Source organism: Pristiophorus japonicus, chromosome 14 (assembly GCF_044704955.1).
Source record: "Pristiophorus japonicus isolate sPriJap1 chromosome 14, sPriJap1.hap1, whole genome shotgun sequence".
Lineage (NCBI taxonomy): Eukaryota > Metazoa > Chordata > Chondrichthyes > Pristiophoridae > Pristiophorus > Pristiophorus japonicus.
Window position 1 is genome coordinate 5,171,499 of NC_091990.1, and position 24,146 is coordinate 5,195,644.

The 24,146-nt window shown below is 46.9% G+C and overlaps 1 protein-coding gene across 1 annotated transcript in view; it reads right to left on the reverse strand.

Moving 5' to 3' along the window:
• Positions 1-24,146, reverse strand: part of LOC139279272 (discoidin, CUB and LCCL domain-containing protein 1) — a 180,176-nt gene that overhangs the window by 2,177 nt on the left and 153,853 nt on the right. Inside the window, exons 12-14 of the mRNA XM_070898402.1 lie at positions 22,877-22,967; positions 13,834-13,871; positions 12,378-12,497 (exon numbers count right to left, since the gene is read on the reverse strand). Coding sequence (XP_070754503.1) covers positions 12,378-12,497; positions 13,834-13,871; positions 22,877-22,967 — 249 coding nt within the window. The remainder of the gene's footprint in view (positions 1-12,377; positions 12,498-13,833; positions 13,872-22,876; positions 22,968-24,146) is intronic.

Consider the following 24,146-nt stretch of genomic DNA (forward strand, 5'->3'; position numbering starts at 1 on the left):
ATAGAAGATATAATATAAGGATGTCGTTAGATCAGCTTATCCAATTGGGACGAAACAAGAAAACTAATGTTTTCTAAATTGGTACTCAATCAAAGTCTAAACCTTGAAGAAAGATTTCTTCCAAGATTTTTTCAAAGTGGCATTTTCGGAAAGTGTAATTGCAATTTGCAACAAAAAATCAGCCCCAGATGCGTTCTGTTCATAGATCATGGAATGATACGGCACAGAAGGAGGCCAGTCGGCCCATCGAGTCTGTGCCGGCTCTGTGACAGAGCGATCCAATCAGTCCCACTCACTCCCCCGCTCTTTCCCCATTTCCCTTTCAAGTATCTGTCCAATCCCCTTTTAGAAAGTTACTATTGAATTTGGTTCCACCTCCCTTTCGGGTCGCGCGTTCCAGATCACAACAACTCTCCTCATCTCCTCAAAAGCTCTCCTCGTCTCTCCGTCGAGTTATTTTATCGATTGTCAATGACTGGTACCTGTTGTCCGTGTACAGAGGTCTTTGTGTGTTTGTCATATTTCCAACTGTACTGTAACATGTTATTGGTATTGCCTATAAACCTTTCATAAATTCAAAACATCAAAATACATCTAAGGGCCAATTAAATGTGCACAAATTCCTGTGCCGCAATTACTGATTGAAATACCAGATGGCGCTGCTACCCTTATTTTGAAGGATAAAATGGACAAACTACATTCAGCACCTGTGAGTAACCTGTGAAAAGACTTGCAAACCGCTTGTTCCAGCAAAGGTGAAAGGGAATTCCATTTACAGTCGCTACTCCCTGCAACACTTGGATTCAGAAATTCAACACAAAGTGGTCACATTTTGCAAACAATACCATCATCGTCATCATCATCATCAAAGGCGGTCCCTCGTATCGAGGATGACTTGTTTCCACGCCAAAAAAGGATGAGTCCACAGGTGTTTCAATGAAGGACCTAATATTCCCGATCCCGAACTACATGTTGAAGGGTGGAAGATGCCTGTGGGTGGATTTTTTTAACGTGGGGTGACCGTTGCACACCAGCCACCACACGGGCTTGACAGAGCTAGGTCTTGGTCCAGTGGCAAGGATTAACCAAGACGACTGGAGACCTGCTCTGCTGCACGGACCTAGTGCGCACACATATCGCAGTGTGGGCTGGGCCCGTGCTGCCCCTGGGCCCTCGCCTCTTCTGGGCCCCGAACTCTCGTTTCTCCTGGGCCCCGATCACGTCACTCTACACGAGGATGACTTGCTTCCATGCCAAAAAGGGATGAGTCCACAGGTGTTTCAATGAAAGACCTGATATTCCAGATCCCGAACTACATGTTGAAAGGTGGAAGATGCCTGTGCGAGTAAACAAAGGCAAGAAACAAAAAGGGCCACACTACATCATAATTCTAAAAGGAAAAAGGGTGTTAAAAAAACAAAAAAAGGACAAAGGGTGTCTTAATGCAAGGAGTATCCGTAATAAAGTGGATGAATTAACTGTGCAAATAGATGTTAACAAATATGATGTGATTGGGATTACGGAGACGTGGCTCCAGGATGATCAGGGCTGGGAACTCAACATCCAGGGGTATTCAACATTCAGGAAGGATAGAATAAAAGGAAAAGGGGATGGGGTAGCATTGCTGGTTAAAGAGGAGATTAATGCAATAGTTAGGAAGGACATTAGCTTGGATGATATGGAATCTATATGGGTAGAGCTGCAGAACACCAAAGGGCAAAAAATGTTAGTGGGAGTTGTGTACAGACCTCCAAACAGTAGTCGTGATGTTGGGGAGGGCATCAAACAGGAAATTAGGGGTGCATGGAATAAAGGTGCAGCAGTTATAATGGGTGATTTTAATATGCATATAGATTGGGCTAACCAAACTGGAAGCAATACGGTGGAGGAGGATTTCCTGGAGCGCATAAGGGATGGTTTTCTAGACCAATATGTCGAGGAACCAACTAGGGGGGAGGCCACCTTAGACTGGGTGTTGTGTAATGAGAGAGGATTAATTAGCAATCTCGTTGTGCGAAGTCCCTTGGGGAAGAATGACCATAATATGGTGGAATTCTACATTAGGATGGAGAATGAAACAGTTAATTCAGAGACCAAGGTCCAGAACTTAAAGAAGGGTAACTTTGAAGGTATGAGGCGTGAATTGGCTAGGATAGATTGGCGAATGATACTTAAGGGGTTGACTGTGGATGGGCAATGGCAGACATTTAGAGACCGCATGGATGAACTACAACAATTGTACATCCCTGTCTGGCGTAAAAATAAAAAAGGGAAGGTGGCTCAACCGTGGCTATCAAGGGAAATCAGGGATAGTATTAAGGCCAAGGAAGTGGCATACAAATTGGCCAGAAATAGCAGCGAACCTGGGGACTGGGTGAAATTTAGAACTCAGCAGAGGAGGACAAAGGGTTTGATTAGGGCAGGGAAAATAGAGTATGAGAGGAAGCTTGCAGGGAACATTAAGACGGACTGCAAAAGTTTCGATAGATATGTAAAGAGAAAAAGGTTAGTTAAGACAAACGTAGGTCCCCTGCAGTCAGAATCAGGGGAAGTCATAATGGGGAACAAAGAAATGGCAGACCAATTGAACAAGTACTTTGGTTCGGTATTCACTAAGGAGGACACAAACAACCTTCCGGATATAAGAGGGGTCAGGGGGTCTAGTAAGAAGGAGGAAGTGAGGGAAATCCTTATTAGTCGGGAAATTGTGTTGGGGAAATTGATGGGATTGAAGGCCGATAAATCCCCAGGGCCTGATGGACTACATCCCAGAGTACTTAAGGAGGTGGCCTTGGAAATAGCGGATGCATTGACAGTCACTTTCCAACATTCCACAGACTCTGGATCAGTTCCTATGGAGTGGAGGGTAGCCAATGTAACCCCACTTTTTAAAAAAGGAGGGAGAGAGAAAACAGTGCATTATAGACCAGTCAGCCTGACATTGGTAGTGGGTAAAATGATGGAATCAATTATTAAGGATGTCAGCAGCGCATTTGGAAAGAGGTGACATGATAGGTCCAAGTCAGCATGGATTTGTGAAAGGGAAATCATGCTTGACAAATCTTCTGGAATTTTTTGAGGATGTTTCCAGTAGAGTGGACAAGGGAGAACCAGTTGATGTGGTATATTTGGACTTTCAGAAGGCTTTCGACAAGGATTAATATGCAAAGTTAAAGCACATGGGATTGGTGGTAGTATGCTGACATGGATCGAGAACTGGTTGTCAGACAGGAAGCAAAGAGGAGGAGTAAATGGGAACTTTTCAGAATGGCAGGCAGTGACTAGTGGGATACCGCAAGGTTCTGTGCTGGGGCCTCAGCTGTTTACATTGTACATTAATGATTTAAACGAGGGGATTAAATGTAGTATCTCCAAATTTGCGGATGACACTAAGTTGGGTGGCAGTGTGAGCTGCGAGGAGGATGCTATGAGGCTGCAGAGTGACTTGGATAGGTTAGGTGAGTGGGCAAATGCATGGCAGATGAAGTATATTGTGGATAAATGTGAGGTTATCCACTTTGGTGATAAAAACAGAGAGACAGACTATTATCTGAATGGTGACAGATAGGAAAAGGGGAGGTGCAATGAGACCTGGGTGTCATGGTACATCAGTCATTGAAGGTTGGCATGCAGGTACAGCAGGCGGTTAAGAAAGCAAAAGGCACATTGGCCTTCATAGCGAGGGGATGAGTACAGGGGCAGGGAGGTGTTGCTACAGTTGTACAGGGCCTTGGTGAGGCCACACCTGGAGTATTGTGTATAGTTTTGGTCTCCTAACTTGAGGAAGGACATTCTTGCTATTGAGGGAGTGCAGCGAAGGTTCACCAGACTGATTCCCGGGATGGCGGGACTGACATATCAAGAAAGACTGGATCAACTGGGCTTGTATTTACTGGAGTTCAGAAGGATGAGAGGGGATCTCATAGAAACGTTTAAAATTCTGACGGGGTTTCGACAGGTTAGATGCAGGAAGAATGTTCCCAATGTTGGGGAAGTCCAGAACCAGGAATCACAGTCTAAGGATAAGGGGTAAGCCATTTAGGACCGAGATGAGGAGAAACTTCTTCACCCAGAGAGTGGTGAACCTGTGGAATTCTCTACCACAGAAAGTTGTTGAGGCCAATTCACTAAATATATTCAAAAAGGAGTTAGATATAGTCCTTACTACTAGGGGGATCAAGGGGTATGGCGAGAAAGCAGGAATGGGGTACTGAAGTTGCATGTTCAGCCATGAACTCATTGAATGGCGATGCAGGCTCGAAGGGGCGAATGGCCTGCTCCTGCACCTATTTTCGATGTTTCTATGTTTCTACGATCCTGCTGTACCTGCCCACGCTCCAATCACCAACGTGGATTATAGTGCCGTCCAATCCAATCGCCCTATCACAGCTGTCGCCCGCCAGCACGCACTGTACCTTGAAGTGGTGTGCTCCTTCGAAGGCCCCAGCCTGACTGTGACCACAAGGCTGTGTCCCGATCACACAATACCAAACTAGGGAGAGCAGTGGAATTGGAGGAGGCAGCTCAGATGAATAGGCAGGTGGGCACAGCACCAGCAGATGAAATTGAATGCAGGCAAGTGTAAAGTAGCGCACATGCAAAGAAAAACAAATGAAGAGTACACCAACTCCACGAACAGTGCTGAAATAGTCAAGGACAAAAGAGAGACCAACATTCTCTGTAAACTGTGCAGCTGTCTTGCGGTCCCGCGTAGCCCGTGCACAAATCCGCGCACGCAGCCCGTTAAAGAGGCCGCCCAGCCCCAAAACATTCGGGGGACACATTGGCCGAGACCCCAGTAGAATTAATGCTCAACGTCCGACTGTTCCAAAGCAGCAACCAACAAAGCCAACACAAGGCCGCACTACGTGGCTAAAACAGGAGATCAAAAGATTCTTTTTAAAAAAAAATCTGCTACTGTTTTTATATTCCCCCTTTGCCTTATCTTCCTTTCTTGAATGTGGCGGCTCAAGAAAAGTAAGTGATGAGCAAAGATCATTTGAGCGTGGATGTTCATCGTCGTCCCCTTGCGGCATCGAGTTCTGTTTTGAATAAACCCAATCTTTTTCCCTCCATTGTCCTGCTGGAAGATAGCCCTCAGAATTCTCCACTTTTTCAGTGAAGAGGTTTTTGCTGTTATCAGTGTGGTGCCAGCTGTGGCTCAGTGGGTAGCATCCTCAACTCGGAGCCAGACAGGCCGTGGGTTCAAGTCCCGTTCCAGAGATTTGAGCACAAAAAATCTAGGCCGACGCTCCCAGTGCGGTGCTGAGGGAGTGCTGCACTGTCGGAGGGGCAGTACTGAGGGAGTGCTGCACTGTCGGAGGGGCAGTACTGAGGGAGTGCTGCACTGTCGGAAGGGCAGTACTGAGGGAGTGCTGCACTGTCGGAGGGGCAGTACTGAGGGAGCGCCGCACTGTCGGAGGGGCAGTACTGAGGGAGCGCCGCACTGTCGGAGGGGCGGTACTGAGGGAGTGCCGCACTGTCGGAGGGGCGGTACTGAGGGAGTGCCGCACTGTCGGAGGGGTGGTACTGAGGGAGCGCTGCACTGTCGGAGGGGCGGTACTAAGGGAGCGCCGCACTGCCGGAGAGGCAGTACTGAGGGAGTGCCGCACTGCCGGAGAGGCAGTACAGAGGGGCAGTATTGAGGGAGCGCCGCACTGTCGGAGGTGCCGTCTTTTGGATGAGATGTTAAACCAAGGCTCCGTCTGCTTTCTCAGATGGACGTAAAAGATCCCACGGCATATTTCAAAGAAGATCAGGGGTGTTGTGTCCTGGGGCCTATATTTATTTCTCAATCAACGTAACAAAAACAGATTATCTGGTCATTATCACATTGCTGTTTGTGGGAGCTTGCTATGCTCAAATTGACTGCTGTGTGTCCCATATTACAACAGTGACAACATTCTCAAAAAAAACGTACTTAATTGGCTGTAAAGCGCTTTGAGACGTCCAGTGGCCATGAATGGTGCAATAGAAATCCAAGTCAATCTTTATATGTTCAAAGTTTATGGGGTTGATTTTAACTCCCACTGCGCTTTGGTGGGTGGCTGGGGGTGGGGGGGGGGGGGGGGGCGTGCATTGGGTGAGTGTCAACTGCAGTCACAGGCCCAAATTTCGGGCGCTGGGTGTTTGGACCCCCATGGCGGGTCTGGACACCCCCGGTCAGCTGCTGGCCCAAACATGGGCGGAAAAGGCAGCTGGCCGGCTGGATAGAAACTTCGGGCAACCGGAGGCCACAGGCCATCCTCAAAGGAAGACGCTCCGTCAAGTAGGCAAGTCGTGATAAGGGTTTTTTGGTTGGGTGTCGTGGGAGGAGGTCCATGGCAGTTAGAGTTGTGGGGTCTGTGGGGTCTGGCCGCTCCTCCTGGCCCCACGAGTAAAGGTGCCTACTTGCTGTGACAGCTTCTGATCTGCTGTCGCCTGCCAGGAAATAATCGAAAATAAAATGGGCTGTGTGCTTGATAATGAAGAAGAAAGCTGCAGATTGCTGGTCAGGTGGGCAGAACAGTGGCAAATGGAACTCAATCCGGAGAAGTGTGAGGTAATGCATTTGGGGAGGGCTAACAAGGCAAGGGAATACACATTAAATGGTAGGACACTGAGGAGTGTAGAGGAACAAAGAGACCTTGGAGTGCAGGTCCACAGATCCCTGAAGATAGCAGGCCAGGTAGATAAGGTGGTTAGGAAGGCATAAGGGATACTTGCCTTTATTAGCCGAGGCATAGAATACAAGAACAGGGAGGTTATGCTTGAACTGTATAAAACACTGGTTAGGCCACAGCTAGAGTACTGCATGCAGTTCTGGTCACCACATTACAGGAAGAATGTGATTGCACTGGAGAGGGTACAGAGGAGATTTATGAGGATGTTGCCTGGACTGGAGAATTTTGGCTATGAGAACAAACTGATAGGCTGGGGTTGTTTTCTTTGGAACAGAGGAGGCTGAGGGGAAACCTGATTGAGGTGTATAAAATTATGAGGGACCTGGATAGAATAGATAGGAAGGACCTATTTCCCTTAGCAGAGAGGTCAACAACCAGGGGGCATCGATTTAAAGTAATTGGTAGAAGGTTTAGAGGGAATTTGAGAGGCAATTTCTTCACCCAGAGGGTGGTGGGGGTCTGGAACTCACTGCCTGAAAGGGTGGTAGAGGCAGAAACCCTCATCACATTTAAAAAGTACCTGGATGTGCACCTGAAATGCCGTAACCCACAGGGCTACGGACCGAGAGCTGGAAAGTGGGATTAGGCTGGGTAGCTCTTTGTCGGCCGGCGCGGACACGATGGGCCGAAATGGCCTCTTTCCGTGCTGTAAATTTCTATGATTCTATGAGGAACACTGTCACGTTGGTGTACATTAATCTGCTAAAGCTCAGCACAGAGAAACCTCAAATTTTGCTCCCAGCAATGTACTCATTTTATTTATTGTGTTGACTTTTTAAGAATACAAGTCTTTCCCAGTCAGTTGTGAATAGAGAATGTTACAAGTCTACACCTCCACTTGACCTTGTCCTTGATTTCTTTTGAACACATTTTCTATTGTTATCAGTCAAATAAACACTCCTGCTTCTCTCTCCAGCAATTTGCTTGCCACGTTCCTGTCAGAATTACTGGTGTTATTTGTGTAACTTCGGGATTCGGGCCATTAACTTGCTGAGTCAAGAGGACTTGGGGAATCCGTGCGGATCCCACTGATTTTGACGGTACATTCATGAAAGGATTTGGATTTCTCCCGCCCCTTTCATGACCAACGGATGTCCCAAAGCGCTTTACAGCCAATGAAGTACTTTTTGGAGTGTGGTCACTGTTGTAATGTGGGAAACGCGGTTGACAATTTTGCGCACAGCAAGCTCCCACAAACAGCAATGTGATAATGACCCGATAATCTGTTTTAGTGATGTTGATTGAGGGATAAATATTGACCCCAGGACCCCGGGGATAACTCCCCCGTCTGTGGGAGCACAGTCCCGCATTTCTGAACTCTTTGCTTCAGCACGTGGTCTGAAGTTTGGATTAAAAAACAAGAAGATTGGAAGTTTGGATGGAAAAGAGACAGTTAGACAATGTGCTGCCTTCCAGCCAGTGAGATGAGTAACTGGTCATTGTCTGGATGTTAAATATTTGAATACCTTGTTACGGTGGGAATAATGGCAATTGAGGACTAAACGACTTGATGATGTCTGTATGTTAATTATTTGATTGTACCTTTGTTACTATTTAATGACATCTGTAGGTTAAACAAGCAATGTTCAGTATTTGAGTACCTTGTTATGGTGGGAATAATAATCTGTATGTTCTGTACGATTCAAAAAGTTATGGTGGGAATAATAATCTGTACAATTCAAAAAGCAGTTAGTCATGATTATCTAAATGCAAAGAATAAGAATTCAAAGGCTTTTTAGATATAAAAGGTGGAACTGGCTGTTGTCACACAGACTCTTCTGGACTGTAGAGACACTGGAATCTCGAAAGGTGTATAACTTCTGGAAGAGCTGCCTTTGCAAGCTGAGTTGTTGGCTTGTGAATGTCTGAATAAAGATCCGGCTTTTACTACAACTGAGTGTGTGTGGGTAATTCAACGTTAAAAGCAACAAAGCGAAAAGAGCAAGACAGCCGTTTACAACACAGTCGTTCTTCAAAATAGTGCCACGGGATCTTTTACGTCCACCTGAGAGAGCAGACGAGGCCTCAGTTTAACGTCTTATCCGAAAGACGACACCTCCAACAGTGTGGTGCTCCCTCAGTACTGCCCCTCCGACAGTGCAGCACTCCCTCAGTACTGCCCCTCCGACAGTGCGGCGCTCCCTCAGTACCGCCCCTCCGACAGTGCGGCACTCCCTCAGTACTGCCCCTCCGACAGTGCGGCACTCCCTCAGTACTGCCCCTCCGACAGTGCGGCACTCCCTCAGTACTGCCCCTCCGACAATACAGCACTCCCTCAGTACCGCCCCTCCGACAGTGCGGTGCTCCCTCAGTACTGCCCCTCCGACAGTGCAGCACTCCCTCAGTACTGTACTGGGAGTGCCAGCCAAGATTTCAGTGCTTATGTCCCTGGTGTGGGTCCTGAACCCACAATCTTCTGACTCAGGCGAGAATGCTGCCCACTGAGACACAGCTGACTGCAATCAATTGTCTTCACTTGTTTCCTAAAAGCGCTGACAAAATGTGTATTTAATGAGACCAGAAATGACTCCAGTGAAATGATGTTTTCCACCATACCTCAATTGAGATGCATAACCACAGATGTATTTTTTCTGTTAATCCCCTCTCCCCCTCTGAAGGCAGTGTCTTGTGGTGCGGTGAGGTGCTGTCTAGTTTATTCATGGATGAGCCTTGGCAATGTCGAAAGACCAAGTGAGGAACCACAATCGAGCTTGACCCTTCACTGACCCCATTATGTCTGCACGCATTCACTCCCAGCATCAGCACAGGCAGAAATTCCCCTTTCCAACCAAGCATCCATAATGCTGCTTCAGATCAACTAAACCTCCCTGACTTGGAACTACATTTGGATACTTCACTGATGCTTAGAATGTAAAATTAAAAAATGCTTTCTTGAAAAAGATAGTTGCCACAAGATCTGCAGGTACGCGTGGACAATGTACACACATACAGAGTCTTCCTGCTGAGAGAAAATAGAAAAAAAGGAAAGACTTGCATTTCTATAGCGCCTTTCACAACCTCAAAGCGCATTACAGCCAACGAAGTACTTTTGGAGTGTAGTCACTGTTGTAATGTGGGAAACACGGCAGCCAATTTGCACACAGCAAGCTCCCACACACAGCAATGTGATAATGGCCAGATAATGTGTTTTTTACTGATGTTGATTGGTGGATAATTATTGGCCCCGGGACACTGGGGAGAACTCCCCTGCTCTTTTAAGTCCACTTGAGAGAGTAGACAGGACCTCAAGCTTAACATCCCATCCAATAGACTCCCTCAGCACTGCACTGGGAGTGTCAGCCTAGACTGTTTTATGCTCAAGTCCCTGGAGTGGGACCTGGACCCACAACCTTCTGACTCAGAGGGGAGGGTGCTACCCACTGGGCCATGGCTGACACTGAATTTTACATTCTAAACACCGTGGGTGCACAGAAAGTTAAAGGAAACGCGCATTAAAAGCAGCAGAGCCCGCAGAACAAAGCACAGGTCACGGGGAACATTGCCTGACTGTCTAAAATTTGAAAGAAGAGGAACAGAATACAGCCTAAACATGGTGGGAGAGTTGACTCTGCCTTATGCGAGCCCCTGGGAGGACAGACGCACCAACATTAGTGTCCTCGACCAGGCCAACATCCCCAGCATTGAAGCACTGACCACACTTGATCAGCTCCGCTGGGCGGGCCACATTGTCCGCATGCCCGACACGAGACTCCTAAAGTAAGCGCTCTACTCGGAACTCCTACACGGCAAGCGAGCCTCAGGTGGGCAGAGGAAACGTTACAAGGACACCCTCAAAGCCTCCCTGGTAAAGTGCAACATCTCCACCGACACCTGGGAGTCCCTGGCCAAAGACCGCCCTAAGTGGAGGAAGTGCATCCGGGAGGGCGCTGAGCACCTCGAGTCTCGTCGCCGAGTGCATGCAGAAACCAAGCGCAGGCAGCGGAAGGAGCGTGCGGCAAACCTGTCCCACCCTCCCCTTCCCTCAACGACTCTCTGTCCCACCTGTGACAGGGACTGTGGTTCTCGTATTGGACTGTTTCAACCACCAAAGAACTCATTCTAAGAGTGGAAGCAAGTCTTCCTCGATTCCGAGCGACAGCCTATGATGATGATGATGCTAGCAATGGTTGTGGAGGGGTCATAAAATCCACAGATACTTCGTGGCATTAATCTTACAGTTGAAAATCTCTTGTGCTGGCATCAATCCCTGAGCTGTAGACACACTGATGGCAGGGTTTTCGATGCGTGTGTTACTGGAATGTCACCAACATTTGGCAATCTAACTGTGCATTGATACTGTCTCGGAATATCTGAAATTTGCCTGAAGTGCTTTTAAAAATGAATCTTTTAAATCTGGGCTGGGCTTTTTATTCAGGTGCCCTGCAAACAAACCTCTTTCTATTGTACCTGGAATGTGCTGATTGGTGCCTTTAATCAATGGTTGAGATTTTAATATTTGTCTTCAGCGACAAAGCATTTTCTTGGCAGCTTACCAAATCGGTGAAATCAGGCACGGGACTAAAGGTCGGGGTGAGGGGGGGGGGAACCGGTGGGGGGGTGGGGGAACATAGAATCCAATCCCTTGTTAAAGAGAAAGGACAGGATGGCGAGGGGGGAAAAGGAGAGTTACTTCCATTGCAAGGCACTATCTTCATTCACAGTGTGCCAAAAATTACAATGAACATCTTCGAGGGGACATTGGCAGAAATGTTCCTGGAAAAAGCTGCTGTCAGATTTGGACGCAGCCCCCAACAAGAAAAGATTGATAAGGGAGGAAATTTAGAGGGGAAAATGGCGGGAACACCCAATTTATTACAAGGATATCTTTTGGTACAACCTTGTTATTTTTCCCTCAACGTTTCTTCCCTTATCCATCTTCTTTTGCTGGAGTCTGCATCCAAAGTTGTCAGCAGCTTGTGCCAGGGACAATTTTGGCAACACAAAAACAAAATACTGCGGATGCTGGAATCTGGACTAAAAACAGAAAATACTGGAAATCTCAGCGGGTCGGGCAGCGTCTGTGGAGAGGAAGCAGAGTTAACGTTTCGGGTCAATGACCCTTCGTCAGAACTGGAGAGTGTTCAGAAAGAACGGATTGTTAACCAGCACTGAAAGGGGGAGGGGAAGAAAGAACAAAAGGGAAGGTCTATGACAGGGTGGGAGACAGGAGAGATTAGAGAGATAAGAGGGATGGTGGCCCAAATTCAAATGGTAATGGCAAGAGGTAGAAAAACATTAGTCGAGATCGGGTGTGAATGGCGGGATAATGACCAACTGCCATCAGCGACAAGAAGAAAAAGAGAAAGAAACAGGCTCTGGGCGGGGGGGGCGAGGGTGGGGGCGGGAGGGGGGGGACGCGAGGGGGCGAGGGCGGGGGGGTGGGGGATGAGGGCAGGGGGGGGGGGCGGGGGGAATGGGAAAGGGAGCCAAAGATTGGCAGCGGTTACGCTCTGAAATTTTTGAAGGTGTTGTTGAGTCCAGAAGGCTGTAAAGTGCCTAACCGACCTCTATTTTGCAGAGGCTGATCGGCAACTCTCTGACACCTCCTCCTACCTCCCCCGGGACCATGACCCCACCACTGAACATCAAGTCATCATTTCCCAGACTGTCACTGAACTCATCTCCTCTGGAGATCTTCCCTCCACAGCACCAACCTTTTGAATAAGAAACTCAGTGGCATTTATTGATGATGGAGGAGGTAAGCAGATCCAGTACCTGACAAGTTGTTTCCAGAGATGGTCCTGCAAGATCCCTCCTCGCTGGTATAAGTGATAATCTCCGATTCTGTCGGCTGACCCCTTTGACAGTTCTGCTTTTTCATTGATTTGTCACATACTGAAGATACAGAGGAAAATCAGGTAAAGTGAACAGTTTTTGTAGTCGGTCATCATGCAGTCCAAACAAATGAATGACGCTTCAAAAGTAATAAATGGCTGTGAAGCACTTTGGGACATAAATTAGGGAGAGTTTTGTGCTGTAGGCCCATGCCCACTAGGAACTGGATCAAAACTGTCCAAACTACTGGCGTGGAACTCTTATGGTTAGCAGCGAGAGAAGACATTTGATCCATCAGTCTAGCTGGATCTGAGCTCAGGTCCCAGAGGTGAAAGGTCAGTGTCAAACCCACCCCTACATCCATTTCCCTCTGCCTTAGCTTTACGTCAGTTTCCCACCAATCCATGAACACCCTGCGCACTGGGTCATAGTTACAGAGCTCTCTCTGATGCGATAACGGCACTTCCCAGAGCCACACCAAGCCATACAGACAAGTAAGGCCGTATCGTGTTGCTCTTGAGCCAGTGGTGCTGTATACAACAAGCGTGGCCCATTGCAGCTCCCTCAGTGATAAAGTGAGCAAATTGGATCTGTGGCTCGGGCCATGCGGACAAAGACCCTTTCATGGTTCAATCCTTGGATTACACTAAGTTATCCAAGGTGGTTGGGGTTGGGGGATTGCAATTGAACCAGGGTGGAGAAAAATTCATCAGAATTCCCACACTTTATAGAAAATGTGGTCAGCTTTAATATTTCTATGATCGAATACCATATTGACACACACTGTGTCCAGCAAGATTACCTGTGGACTGGAGAATTTTATCTATTAGGAAAGATTGGATAGGCTGGGGTTGTTTTCATTTGAACAGAGGAGGCTGAGGGGAGACCTTATTGGAGTGCATAAAATTATGAGGGGCCTGGATAGAGTGGATAGGAAGGACCTATTTCCCTTAGCAGAGGGGTCAATAACCAGGGGGCATAGATTTAAAGTAATTGGTAGGAGGTTTAGAGGGGAGTTGAGGAGAAATTTCTTCACCCAGAGGGTGGTGGGGGTCTGGAACTCACTGCCTGAAAGGGTGGTAGAGGCAGAAACCCTCACCACATTTAAAAAGTACTTGGGTGTGCACTTGAAGTACTGTAACCTACAGGGCTACGGACCGAGAGCTGGAAAGTGGGATTAGGCTGGATAGCTCTTTGTCGGCTGGCGTGGACATGATGGGCTGAATGGCCTCCTTCCATGCTGTAAGTTTCTATGATTCTATGAAGATTTAATGATTCAGGTCGGGTTGGCAAAGTTTTGGGGGCAGGGAGGAGGGAGTGTTACAGATTACTTCCAAAATCAAATATTATGTGACAAACTGATTCTTTTTGAAAATTAAAGAACAAAATAATTTACCTTTTAGTAAAGAACAGTCCATTCTTGATCCAGTCTTCCTACAATACAATAAAATGGCACTTATACTTAGCTACATTAACACAAAATATCATATATGTTAAGCAAATAACTCATCGGAACAGTGGAACACATTTCACAGATAAAACAAAATACAATTCAGCTCCATAAAATTCCTCAAAATTGTCAGTTTATACATTGAAAAAATACTGGCCATAGTCCATTTCAAAATGGCACTGCATCTTAAGGTCATGTTAGTGTTCAGTTTTTCTCATGCATAACGATGTTGTATCGTTACAGATCGTTCATTACTATACAGAAATAAAACTACTGCAATAAAAACACATTCGCATAATGCATCCTAATTACACGCAACGCAAAGGATTAGAAAAGGATTATTGCACATTACCTTTCATGTCTCGAAAGCAATATTTTCTAACCTCAATTCAAAGGCCTCACAACTTAAGCTGCAACTATTAGCCAACATTAACTCCTTACGTTTGGCTTCCAAATTTGTTATTAAAAATGAAATAATGTCGAAGCCAGCTGGGTTTTTTCAAAGATTGTGTGTCAGTCCCTGGTCCAGAATCACGTCACCTATTATTAGCGACTGTCTGGGCTTGATATCCTTCATACCGTCAGCTTGCAATGTTTTAAGAAACTCATATCTCTATATTAGGAAACAAAGTCTTGTATTGACGTGACACACACTCTCAATCAACTCAAATTCATTTCACTTATTTCTAAAGAAATAGAAGCAACTGGGAAAACACTTGAGAATAAATTTAAACATATGAACATAAGAATTAGGAGCAGGAGTAGGCCATTCGGCCCCTCAAGTCTGCTCCGCCATTCATAAGGTCATGGCTGATCTTCTATCTTGTTATATCTTCAGTAACGCACAAACACACACACAGCCTTATGATGGCAGAATACACCGGAACTCAGTCAGGTGACCTGTTCCCTTCTTTATTATAAACAGCACTGGCTGCAGTGCTACAGGAGTCTATAGGTGGAGCTATATATATTACACTTCTCCCTCCTGAATTAAGAAGTAATTATAACAAAATAATCATCATACATAACTTGCATGGTTATACATAAAACAAAAGATATGGACTTATTTTGCCATATTTATAAATCAAGCTTAACCACTTGTTTTCTGTTTCGAAGAGGATACCTCCACTCTCAGAACCTTCAAAACATCGTGTCAAATTTAAACTCATTCAAGGCTGATCCTGAGAAAAGTTTTCCTCCAAGGGATGCCCTTGATTTCCATTTGAACTCTCTCTAACTTCAGACTGTTTGTCTGCCTGACTCGGACTCAGACTTAAATTCTGACTTTCTCTTGGATTTGTTTCCAGTACATTGGATGTAGGATATGCTACTGGTGTATCAAAACTATCTGATGAGCCAGAAATAATTGAATCCTTCTCACCTTCAACTACTTTCACATCTGCAGATAAAATATGATCAATGTGAACAAACCTAATCTGTCCTTGACCAAATATGTGCGAGGACCACATAGCTTCATCACTCTTCCTGGTAACCACTTGAACCATTTAATTTCACACTTCTCTCTTTTACTCTACCTCTATCATGATTCTCTTTCTGTCTTAATTGTGTCTCTTCTACGGACAGTGCCAAGTTTGGTTTTAACAACGAGAATCTGGTTCGTGGCTGTCGTTTGAGAAACAACTCTGCTGGTGTTCTACCAGTAGTTGTATGAGGAGTATTACGATATGTAATTAGAAAATTAGCCAATCTGTGATCCAATGACAACTGTCAATTCTTTGCATTTGCAACCAACATTTGTTTGTACAGTGCGCTCTGCTGCACCATTTGAAGCAGGGTGGTACGGTGTAACCTTGGTATGTTTCACACCATTTTTGATCGTGAACTGTGCAAATTCTTCTGAATGAAATTGTGGCCCATTATCAGAAACAATTTCTTCTGGGAAGCCAATTGAAGAAAACAATCTTCGTAAAATGTCCAATGTTTTACTTGTTGTTATTTTGGAAACACCTTGACCCACTTCGAATGGCTATCAATCACAATGAACAATTGTTGTCCTTCTAGTTCAGCAAAATCAATATGTAGCCTTTGCCACACCCTGGGAGGCCATTTCCATGGCTGTAATGGTACTGGTGGTAGTTGCTGGCTTACCGATTGACATGTCGTACACTGACTCACGATGTACTCCATATCTTTATCAATACTTGGCCACCATAAGTAACTGTGTGCAAAACTCTTGGTCAAGCACATTCCCAGGTGCTGGTCATGGAGGTATCCTAATAATTTGGACCTGAATTTATTTCGTATAACCACTCTTGCACCCCACATGATACCATCTTTATCGACTGATAATTCATTCCTACGAATGAAGAATGGATGTGTATCTTTGTCTGTTACCCGGTTTGGCCATCCATTTGCAATATAATCATACACCTTTGACATCACTGGGTCACGTTTGGTTGCTCTACCAATCTCTTCAGCTGTGACTGGCAGTTCATCAATGTATGAAAAATAGAATACTTCTTCCCTATCGGGTGTAACTTGTGATGGGGAAGGCAATCTAGACATTGCATCAGCATTACTGAGATCAGCTGATCATCTGTATTCAATATCATATGTATATGCTGATAAAATCAAAGCCCATCTCTGCATTCGGGCTGCAGCTAATGTTGGAACTGGGGACTTTGGATGGAGGATTGCTGTCACGATGGTAAACTTACGATCATACAAGTATTTGTGGAACTTCTTGACCCCAAAAATTAATGTCAAATCTTCCCTTTCGATTTGCGCACAATTACACTCACTGGCACTGAGAGTGTGTGAAGCAAAAGCAATTGGTCTCTCCTCCCCACTAAGTGATACATGAGAGATTACTGCCTCAACTCCATACGGAGAGGCATCACATGCTAGCTTAATCTCCTTAGATATGTCATAATGAACTAACATGGTGCTCTCTACCAATTTGCTTTTACACTCCCTGAATGCTGTATCGCATTCTTCTGACCACTTCCCATCAACCTGTTTTTTCAATAGTTCATTCAGTAGATGTAATACTGCAGCCAAATTTGGTAAGAACGTCCCATAATAGTTCAAAAGACCCAAAAATGATCAAAGTTCAGTGATATTCTTGGGTGTGGGTGCATTTCTGATTGTATCCAGCTTTCCCTTGGTTGGATGTAAACCATCTTTCCCCTAAGTTCTCCCCGGAGTTTTGAAATAACTCACACTTGCGAGTAGATACTCATACTCTGTGCTTCTCTAGCCATTTGAGGACTTCATTCAATATGTTATTATGAATTTGTCTATTTGGTGCTGAAATTAGTATGTAATCTAAATAACATACTACTCCTCCAATACCTTGCAAAATCTGGTTCATCACCCCTTGGAATATGGCAGGGGTTGAAGACACTCCAAACGGTAGCCTATTAAATTGATATAGGCCGAGATGAGTATTCATAGTCAAACATGACTTGGGCTCCTCATCTAGTTCAAGCTGTAAGTAGGCATTTGTAAGATCCAACTTTGAAAAGATCTGACCACCTGTCAGTGTTGTGAACAAATCTTCTATATTTGGCAATGTATTGGGGAGATTACCCTCTAGAACCTGGTTTATGGTTACTTTATAATCACATAGAAACATAGAAAATAGGTGCAGGAGTAGGCCATTTGGCCCTTAGAGCCTGCACCACCATTCAATAAGATCATGGTTGATCATTCACCTCAGTACCCCTTTCCTGCTTTCTCTCCATACCCCTTGATCCCTTTAGCCGTATGGGCCATATCCAACTCCTTCTTGAATATATTTAACGAACTGGCATCAACAACTCTCTGCGGAAAAGAATTCCACAGGTTAACAATTCTCTGAGTGAAGAAGTTTCTCCTCATATCGGTCCTAAATGGCTTACCCCTTATCCTTAGACTGTGACCCCTGGTTCTGGACTTCCCCAACATCGGGAACACTCCTCCTGCAGCTAACCTGTTCAGTCCCATCAGAATTTTATATGTTTCTATGAGATCCCCTCTCATTCTTCTAAACTCCAATGAATGCAGGCCTAGTCGATCCAGTCTCTCCTCATATGTCAGTACTGCCATCCCGGGCATCAGTCTGGTGAACCTTTGCTGCACTCCCTCAATAGCAAGAACGTCCTTCTTCAGATTAGGAGACCAAAACTGAACACAATATTCGAAGTGAGGCCTCACCAAGGCCCTGTACAGCTGCAAGATCTCCCTGCTCCTATACTCAAATCCCCTAGCTATCAAGGCCAACATGCCATTTGCCTTCTTCACCGCCTGCTGCACCTGCATGCCAACTTTCAATGACTGATGTACCATGACACCCAGGTCTCATTGAACCTCCCCTTTTCCTAATCTGCCGCCATTCAGATAATATTCTGCCTTCATGTTTTTGCCACCAAAGTGGATAACCTCACATTTATCCACATTATACTGCATCTGCCATGCATTTTCCCACTCACCTAACCTGTCCAAGTCACCCTGTAGCCTCTTAGCATCCTCCTCACAGCTCACACCGCCACCCAGCTTAGTGTCATCTGCAAACTTGGAGATATTACTCTCAATTCCTTCATCTAAATCATTGATGTATATTATAAATAACTTAGCCCTGCCTGCCATTCTGAAGATCACCACACAATCTTAACTTACCATCGGACTTAGGTACAACAACAATAGGTGTAGCCCAATTACATAGATCTATCTTAGAAATAATGTTCTCACTCTCTCGTCTTTTGAGTTCTTGCTCAACTTTCTCCTTGAGTGCATATGGTATGGAATGTGGCTTGCAGTAAACTGGTCTAGTGTCCTTCTGTACCCTGACACTCGCCTTGAAGCGTTGGATCGGACTGCCTGTGTCGCAGAACGCCTTTGGATAATTCTTGATGACATCATCCTTTGATGCAATTCTCGTTTCAACACAAAAAATCTCACTCCAATCCAGCTTCAGTGATACCAACCAATTTCTTCCTTGTAAGGCCGGCTTGCCTCCTGCTACTACTAATAGAGGCCAGCTTTGAAATTGATCCTTGTATTTCACCGGTACGGTGATATGACCTACCACAGGAATGTTCTCTCCCAAGTAGCCTCGCAGTTCTACCTTGGACTTCTCCAGTGGGAAATCACACAAATTGTCGAGGTATAGTGACTCCGGTACTACACTCATGGATGCACCAGTGTCGATTTCCGTGGGTATCTTGGTTCCTGCAACATCCAAGTGGATTTTGATACTTTTTGAATCGCTGTTAGTTAACCTCGTGATGATGTGTAGCTCTAATACCTCCTCGTCCTGTTGTTTTTTTTCCATGCTATGTAGTCTTTGGGGATTTCTAATTATAGCTTTGAAAGCTGGTTACCCTTCAGTTGGCATGCCTTCGCAAAATGCCCAGTTTTCCTGCAGATAAAACACTGCCTTCACATATGGACAACTTTGAGCAATGTGTTGTCCCAGGCACCGATAGCAGGACTTCAGTGCTCTGTTACCATTGCCAGTTTCTGAGACCTTGGGGCCCAACTACCTTTTATTTTTAACCTGCAGGCAATTCACCTCGGTTGTCTGATGACTGGAAATAGCATGAAATTCTCGGGAATATTGTCGGCCATGTTCATTGACATAGCTGTCTGACAAGCTAAATCAAAAGTCAAGTTAGGCGTTGTCAATAACTTTCTTCTGATCGTATCATTTTTCATCCCACAAACAAACATCCCACTCTCAGTCCTGAAAGTTTCCGAAATTACAGTGAATAGATAGCTTTTTTAATGCTACAATGTACTCACTGATATTTTCTTCGGTTAACTGATCTCGTATTTCGAATCGATAACTTTCAGCAATTTCCAGGGGCTCAGGGCTGTAGTGCTGTTCTGTTTAAGAGTTGTGTCCTTTGGCTTGACAGGCACAAGCATATTTTTCAAGGTTTCATACACCTCGGGCCCGGCTTCAGTTAAGAAAATAGCCCGCTGTCGTTCCAATACCACCCAATTATGGTTTTCAGCATTGGGGATTTCGATGATATTATTTGCAGTGAAAACATTTCTAGCTGCTCCACATACGCTCTGAAACTTTCATAATCACTTTGAAACTCCCCCAAATGCTCTATTATTCTCATAGGCGCAGCCATTTGGACTCTGGCAGTTCAGACAAGTGTGCTTGTAATTTATCTTGGATTTGTAGCTGTTAATCAAAAGAGAGAAGCTCTCAAAGTCTTTCTGTCAGTTGGCTGAGCCCTCCACCAACAAAAATTGCAGCTTTTTTTAATCTGCTTCAACCCATCTTCATCGCCATTGTTATATCTTCAGTAGCTCACAAACACACACACAGCCTGAAGATGGCAGAACACACCAGAACTCAGTCAGGTGACCTGTTCCCTTCTTTATTATAAACAGTACTGGCTGCAGTGCCACAGGAGTCCACAGGTGGAGCTATATATATTACATACCTCAACTCCACCTGCCTGCACTATCCCCATATCCCTTAATATTCACAAATCTATCGATCTCTGTTTTGAATATATTCAAAGACTGAGTCTCCACAGCCCGCCGTGGTAGAGAATTACAAAGATTCACCACCCAATGGGCCCAAGTTTCCACATGATTTGCGCCTGATTTTTAGGAGCAACTGGTGGAGAACGGACTATCTTAGAATTCGCAATTCTCCACATTTTTTTTTCTGCAGTTCTAGTCAGGTAGAACAGTTCTACTTTGGAACAGAATTTTTTCTTCAAAAGGGGGCGTGTCCGGCTACTGACGCCTGATTTGAAAGTTTCCACAGTGAAAACGTACTCCAAACTAAAGTAGAATGGAGCAAGTGAAGATTTTTGTAGAACTGAAAAAACCTGTTCTACACATTAAAAAAATCAGGCGCAGGTTACAAATTAGGCGTCCAGAACGAGGTGGGGGGGGAGGAGGGGAGGGGGGGGGAAGGGAAGTCATTAAATTCTACAATCAATCCTTATTTATACTTATACAAATATTATACAAATAAATCCAACCTGAATAAACATTTATAAGCAAAGAAAAGATTAAATAAACCATCTTCCTACCTGTGTGAAAGTGCTTCAGCCAGGGAGAATGGTGCAGCAAGCCTGACAAAACGAGGGAGCCGACCGAACGCAGGCGGGGGGGGGAGGAGGGAGGAGGGAGCCGACCGAACGCGGGCTGGGGGGGGGAGGAGGGAGGAGGGAGCCGACCGAACGCGGGCTGGGGGGGGGAGGAGGGAGGAGGGAGCCGACCGAACGCGGGCTGGGGGGGGGAGGAGGGAGGAGGGAGCCGACCGAACGCGGGCTGGGGGGGGGGAGGAGGGAGGAGGGAGCCGACCGAACGCGGGCTGGGGGGGGGGGAGGAGGGAGGAGGGAGCCGACCGAACGCGGGCTGGGGGGGGGGAGGAGGGAAGGGAGCCGACCGAACGCGGGCGGGGGGGGGGGGGGGGAGGAGGGAGGAGGGAGCCGACCGAACGCGGGCTGGGGGGGGGAGGAGGGAGGAGGGAGCCGACCGAACGCGGGCTGGGGGGGGGGAGGAGGGAGGAGGGAGCCGACCGAACGCGGGCTGGGGGGGGGAGGAGGAGGGAGGAGGGAGCCGACCGAACGCGGGCTGGGGGGGGAGGAGGGAAGGGAGCCGACCGAACGCGGGCTGGGGGGGGGGGAGGAGGGAGGAGGGAGCCGACCGAACGCGGGCTGGGGGGGGGGGGAGGAGGGAGGAGGGAGCCGACCGAACGCGGGCTGGGGGGGGGGGAGGAGGGAAGGGAGCCGACCGAACGCGGGCGGGGGGGGGGGGGGGAGGAGGGAGGAGGGAGCCGACCGAACGCGGGCTGGGGGGGGGAGGAGGGAGGAGGGAGCCGACCGAACGCGGGCTGGGGGGGGGGAGGAGGGAGGAGGGAGCCGACCGAACGCGGGCTGGGGGGGGGGGAGGAGGGAAGGGAGCCGACCGAACGCGGGCGGGGGGGGGGGGGGGGGGGGAGGAGGGAGGAGGGAGCCGACCGAACGCGGGGGGGGTGGGGGGGGGGAGGAGGGAGGAGGGAGCCGACCGAACGCGGGGGGGGGGGGGGGGGGGGGGGGAAGGGAATGGAGCCGTTCCAGACGGCTGGCGGGAAAGAGAGAAGGCTGTAGGAAGCCTCAGAAATTGAGGAGCCATTTCCCGACGGCAAAAGGCGGAGGTCGTCAGGAAACGGCTGCCTCAACTTTCTGAGGCTTCCTGCGGCCTTCTCACTGCTACAAGAAGCCTCTGTGCTGATGGCAATGTGCTTTTATTAAAACATTTTAAAAAACTAAACAGCTACAAAGAACAACAAAAATTGCCGAGTGCCAATGTTTTTTTCACACTGAGCATGCGCGAACGCTCCAACGCGCACGCACAGCGTTGCCGGCAGGAAAAAAACTCATTTAAATAGTACCCGCCCCCTCCCACTTACAAAATCGGCGCGAGTGTAGGCTCCGCCCCCCTGGGCGCCGCGCCAGGCAGACAAGGAGCTGCAGAACGCTCCAGAATCGCGATTTTTTTTTTTAGGCGCCGTTTTAGGCACGATAAACGGGCGCCCAGCTCGGAGGGGCGCCCGTTTTTTTTCTTGTGGAAACTTGGGCCCTCTGAGTGAAGAGGCTTCTCCTAACCTTAGTCCTAAATGGCCGACCTCTTATTCTGAGACTGTGACCCTGGTTCTAGATTCCCCAGCCGAGGGAAACATCCTCCCTGCATCTACCCTGTCAAGCCCTGTAAGAATTTTGTTACCAGGATAAGGGGTTGGCCTTTTAGGACTGAGATGAGGAGGAATTTCTTCACTTAGTGGGGGGTGAATCTTTGCAATTCTCTGCCCCAGAGGGCCATGGATGCTCAGTAGTTGAGTATATTCAAGGCTGAGGTCAATAGATTTTTGGACTCTAGGGAAATGAAGGGTTATGGGGATCGAGCGGGAAAGTGGAGTTGAGGTCAATGATCAGCCATGATCTTAGTGAATGGCGGAGCAGGCTTGAGGGGCCGAATGGCTGACTCCTGCTCCCAATCCTTACGTTCTTAATATGTCAAACTCACTCACCTTTTCTTGTAGTATAGGCACAACAACAGGACAACAGTAGAAATGATTACTATGAAACCAACCACAGTAAGTATCACTATTAAATTTAAATCTGCAAAAAAAAGAGAATAATATGAATTGCAGCGTACATTTGATCACAATGACGATATGTGGCCGACAGATTGAACCTGATCTAGGTGGGCTTTCCTCACAAATATCTTCATGAACACAAGCTTCCATCTTTGCTTTCCCACCCATGGCGGCTGCAGGTCTGACTTGTGGCCAAGACTGGCATGTGTACGCATTGGCTGATACACCCACAGAGCTCTGTCCCATCTTCGTCTGGTTGCTAAGTGAGTATCTCACTCGCTGGGAAAGAAAGGTCACAACCCGCTTCACCCTGATGGTCACATTTCTCCCGCTAGTTGATCCACAACCTGGCGGGGCCAGAGGTTACTCACTGGTTCCTAGTTGGAACAGAAGAGGAGGCCATTTGGCCCCTTGAGCCTGTTCCACCATTCAATGAGATCCTGGCTGATCTGTGACCTAACTCCACATACCCGCCTTTGCCCCATATCCCTTAAGACCTTTAACATAAGAACATAACACAGGAAATAGAAGCAGGAGTCGGCCATTTGGCCCCTCGAGCCTGCTCCGCCATTCAATAAGATCATGGCTGATCTGATCATGGACTCAGCTCCACTTCCCCGCCCGCTCCTCCCTTATCACTCAAAAATCTGTCTATCTCCGCCTTAAATATATTCAATGACCCAGCCTCCACAGCTCTCTGGGGCAGGGAATTCCACAGATTTACAACCCACTGAGAGAAGAAATTCCTCCTCATCTCAGTTTTAAATGGGCGGCCCCTTATTCTAAGACTATGTCCCCTTCGGTCAACATGAAGTTATCGATTCCAGATTTAAAATTAAGAATTGTGTGGATGACAGGTTCAAATATCTATGAAGCGAGGGCTCGGAAAGGGGATATTAAAATGTAAAAAATGATGGATCATAGAACGGTTACAGCACGGAAGGCGGCCATTTGGCCCGTCAAGCCCGTGCCGGCTCTCTGCAAGAGCACCTCAGCCAGTCTCACTCTCACCCCTCTCCGGCACTAACAGGTGCCGCTATTCCATTCAATTTTTTGCCCATCGACCTTTTAACATTCTTATTTTGTGTTTGTCGTTTTTCATTCAATCTTACTGTGGCTGAAAACTGAACGGTGTGTTTTAACCTTCTTTGAAAATGAGAACTAGCAGTAACAAAACACAAGTCCTGCACTGCTGGACAAA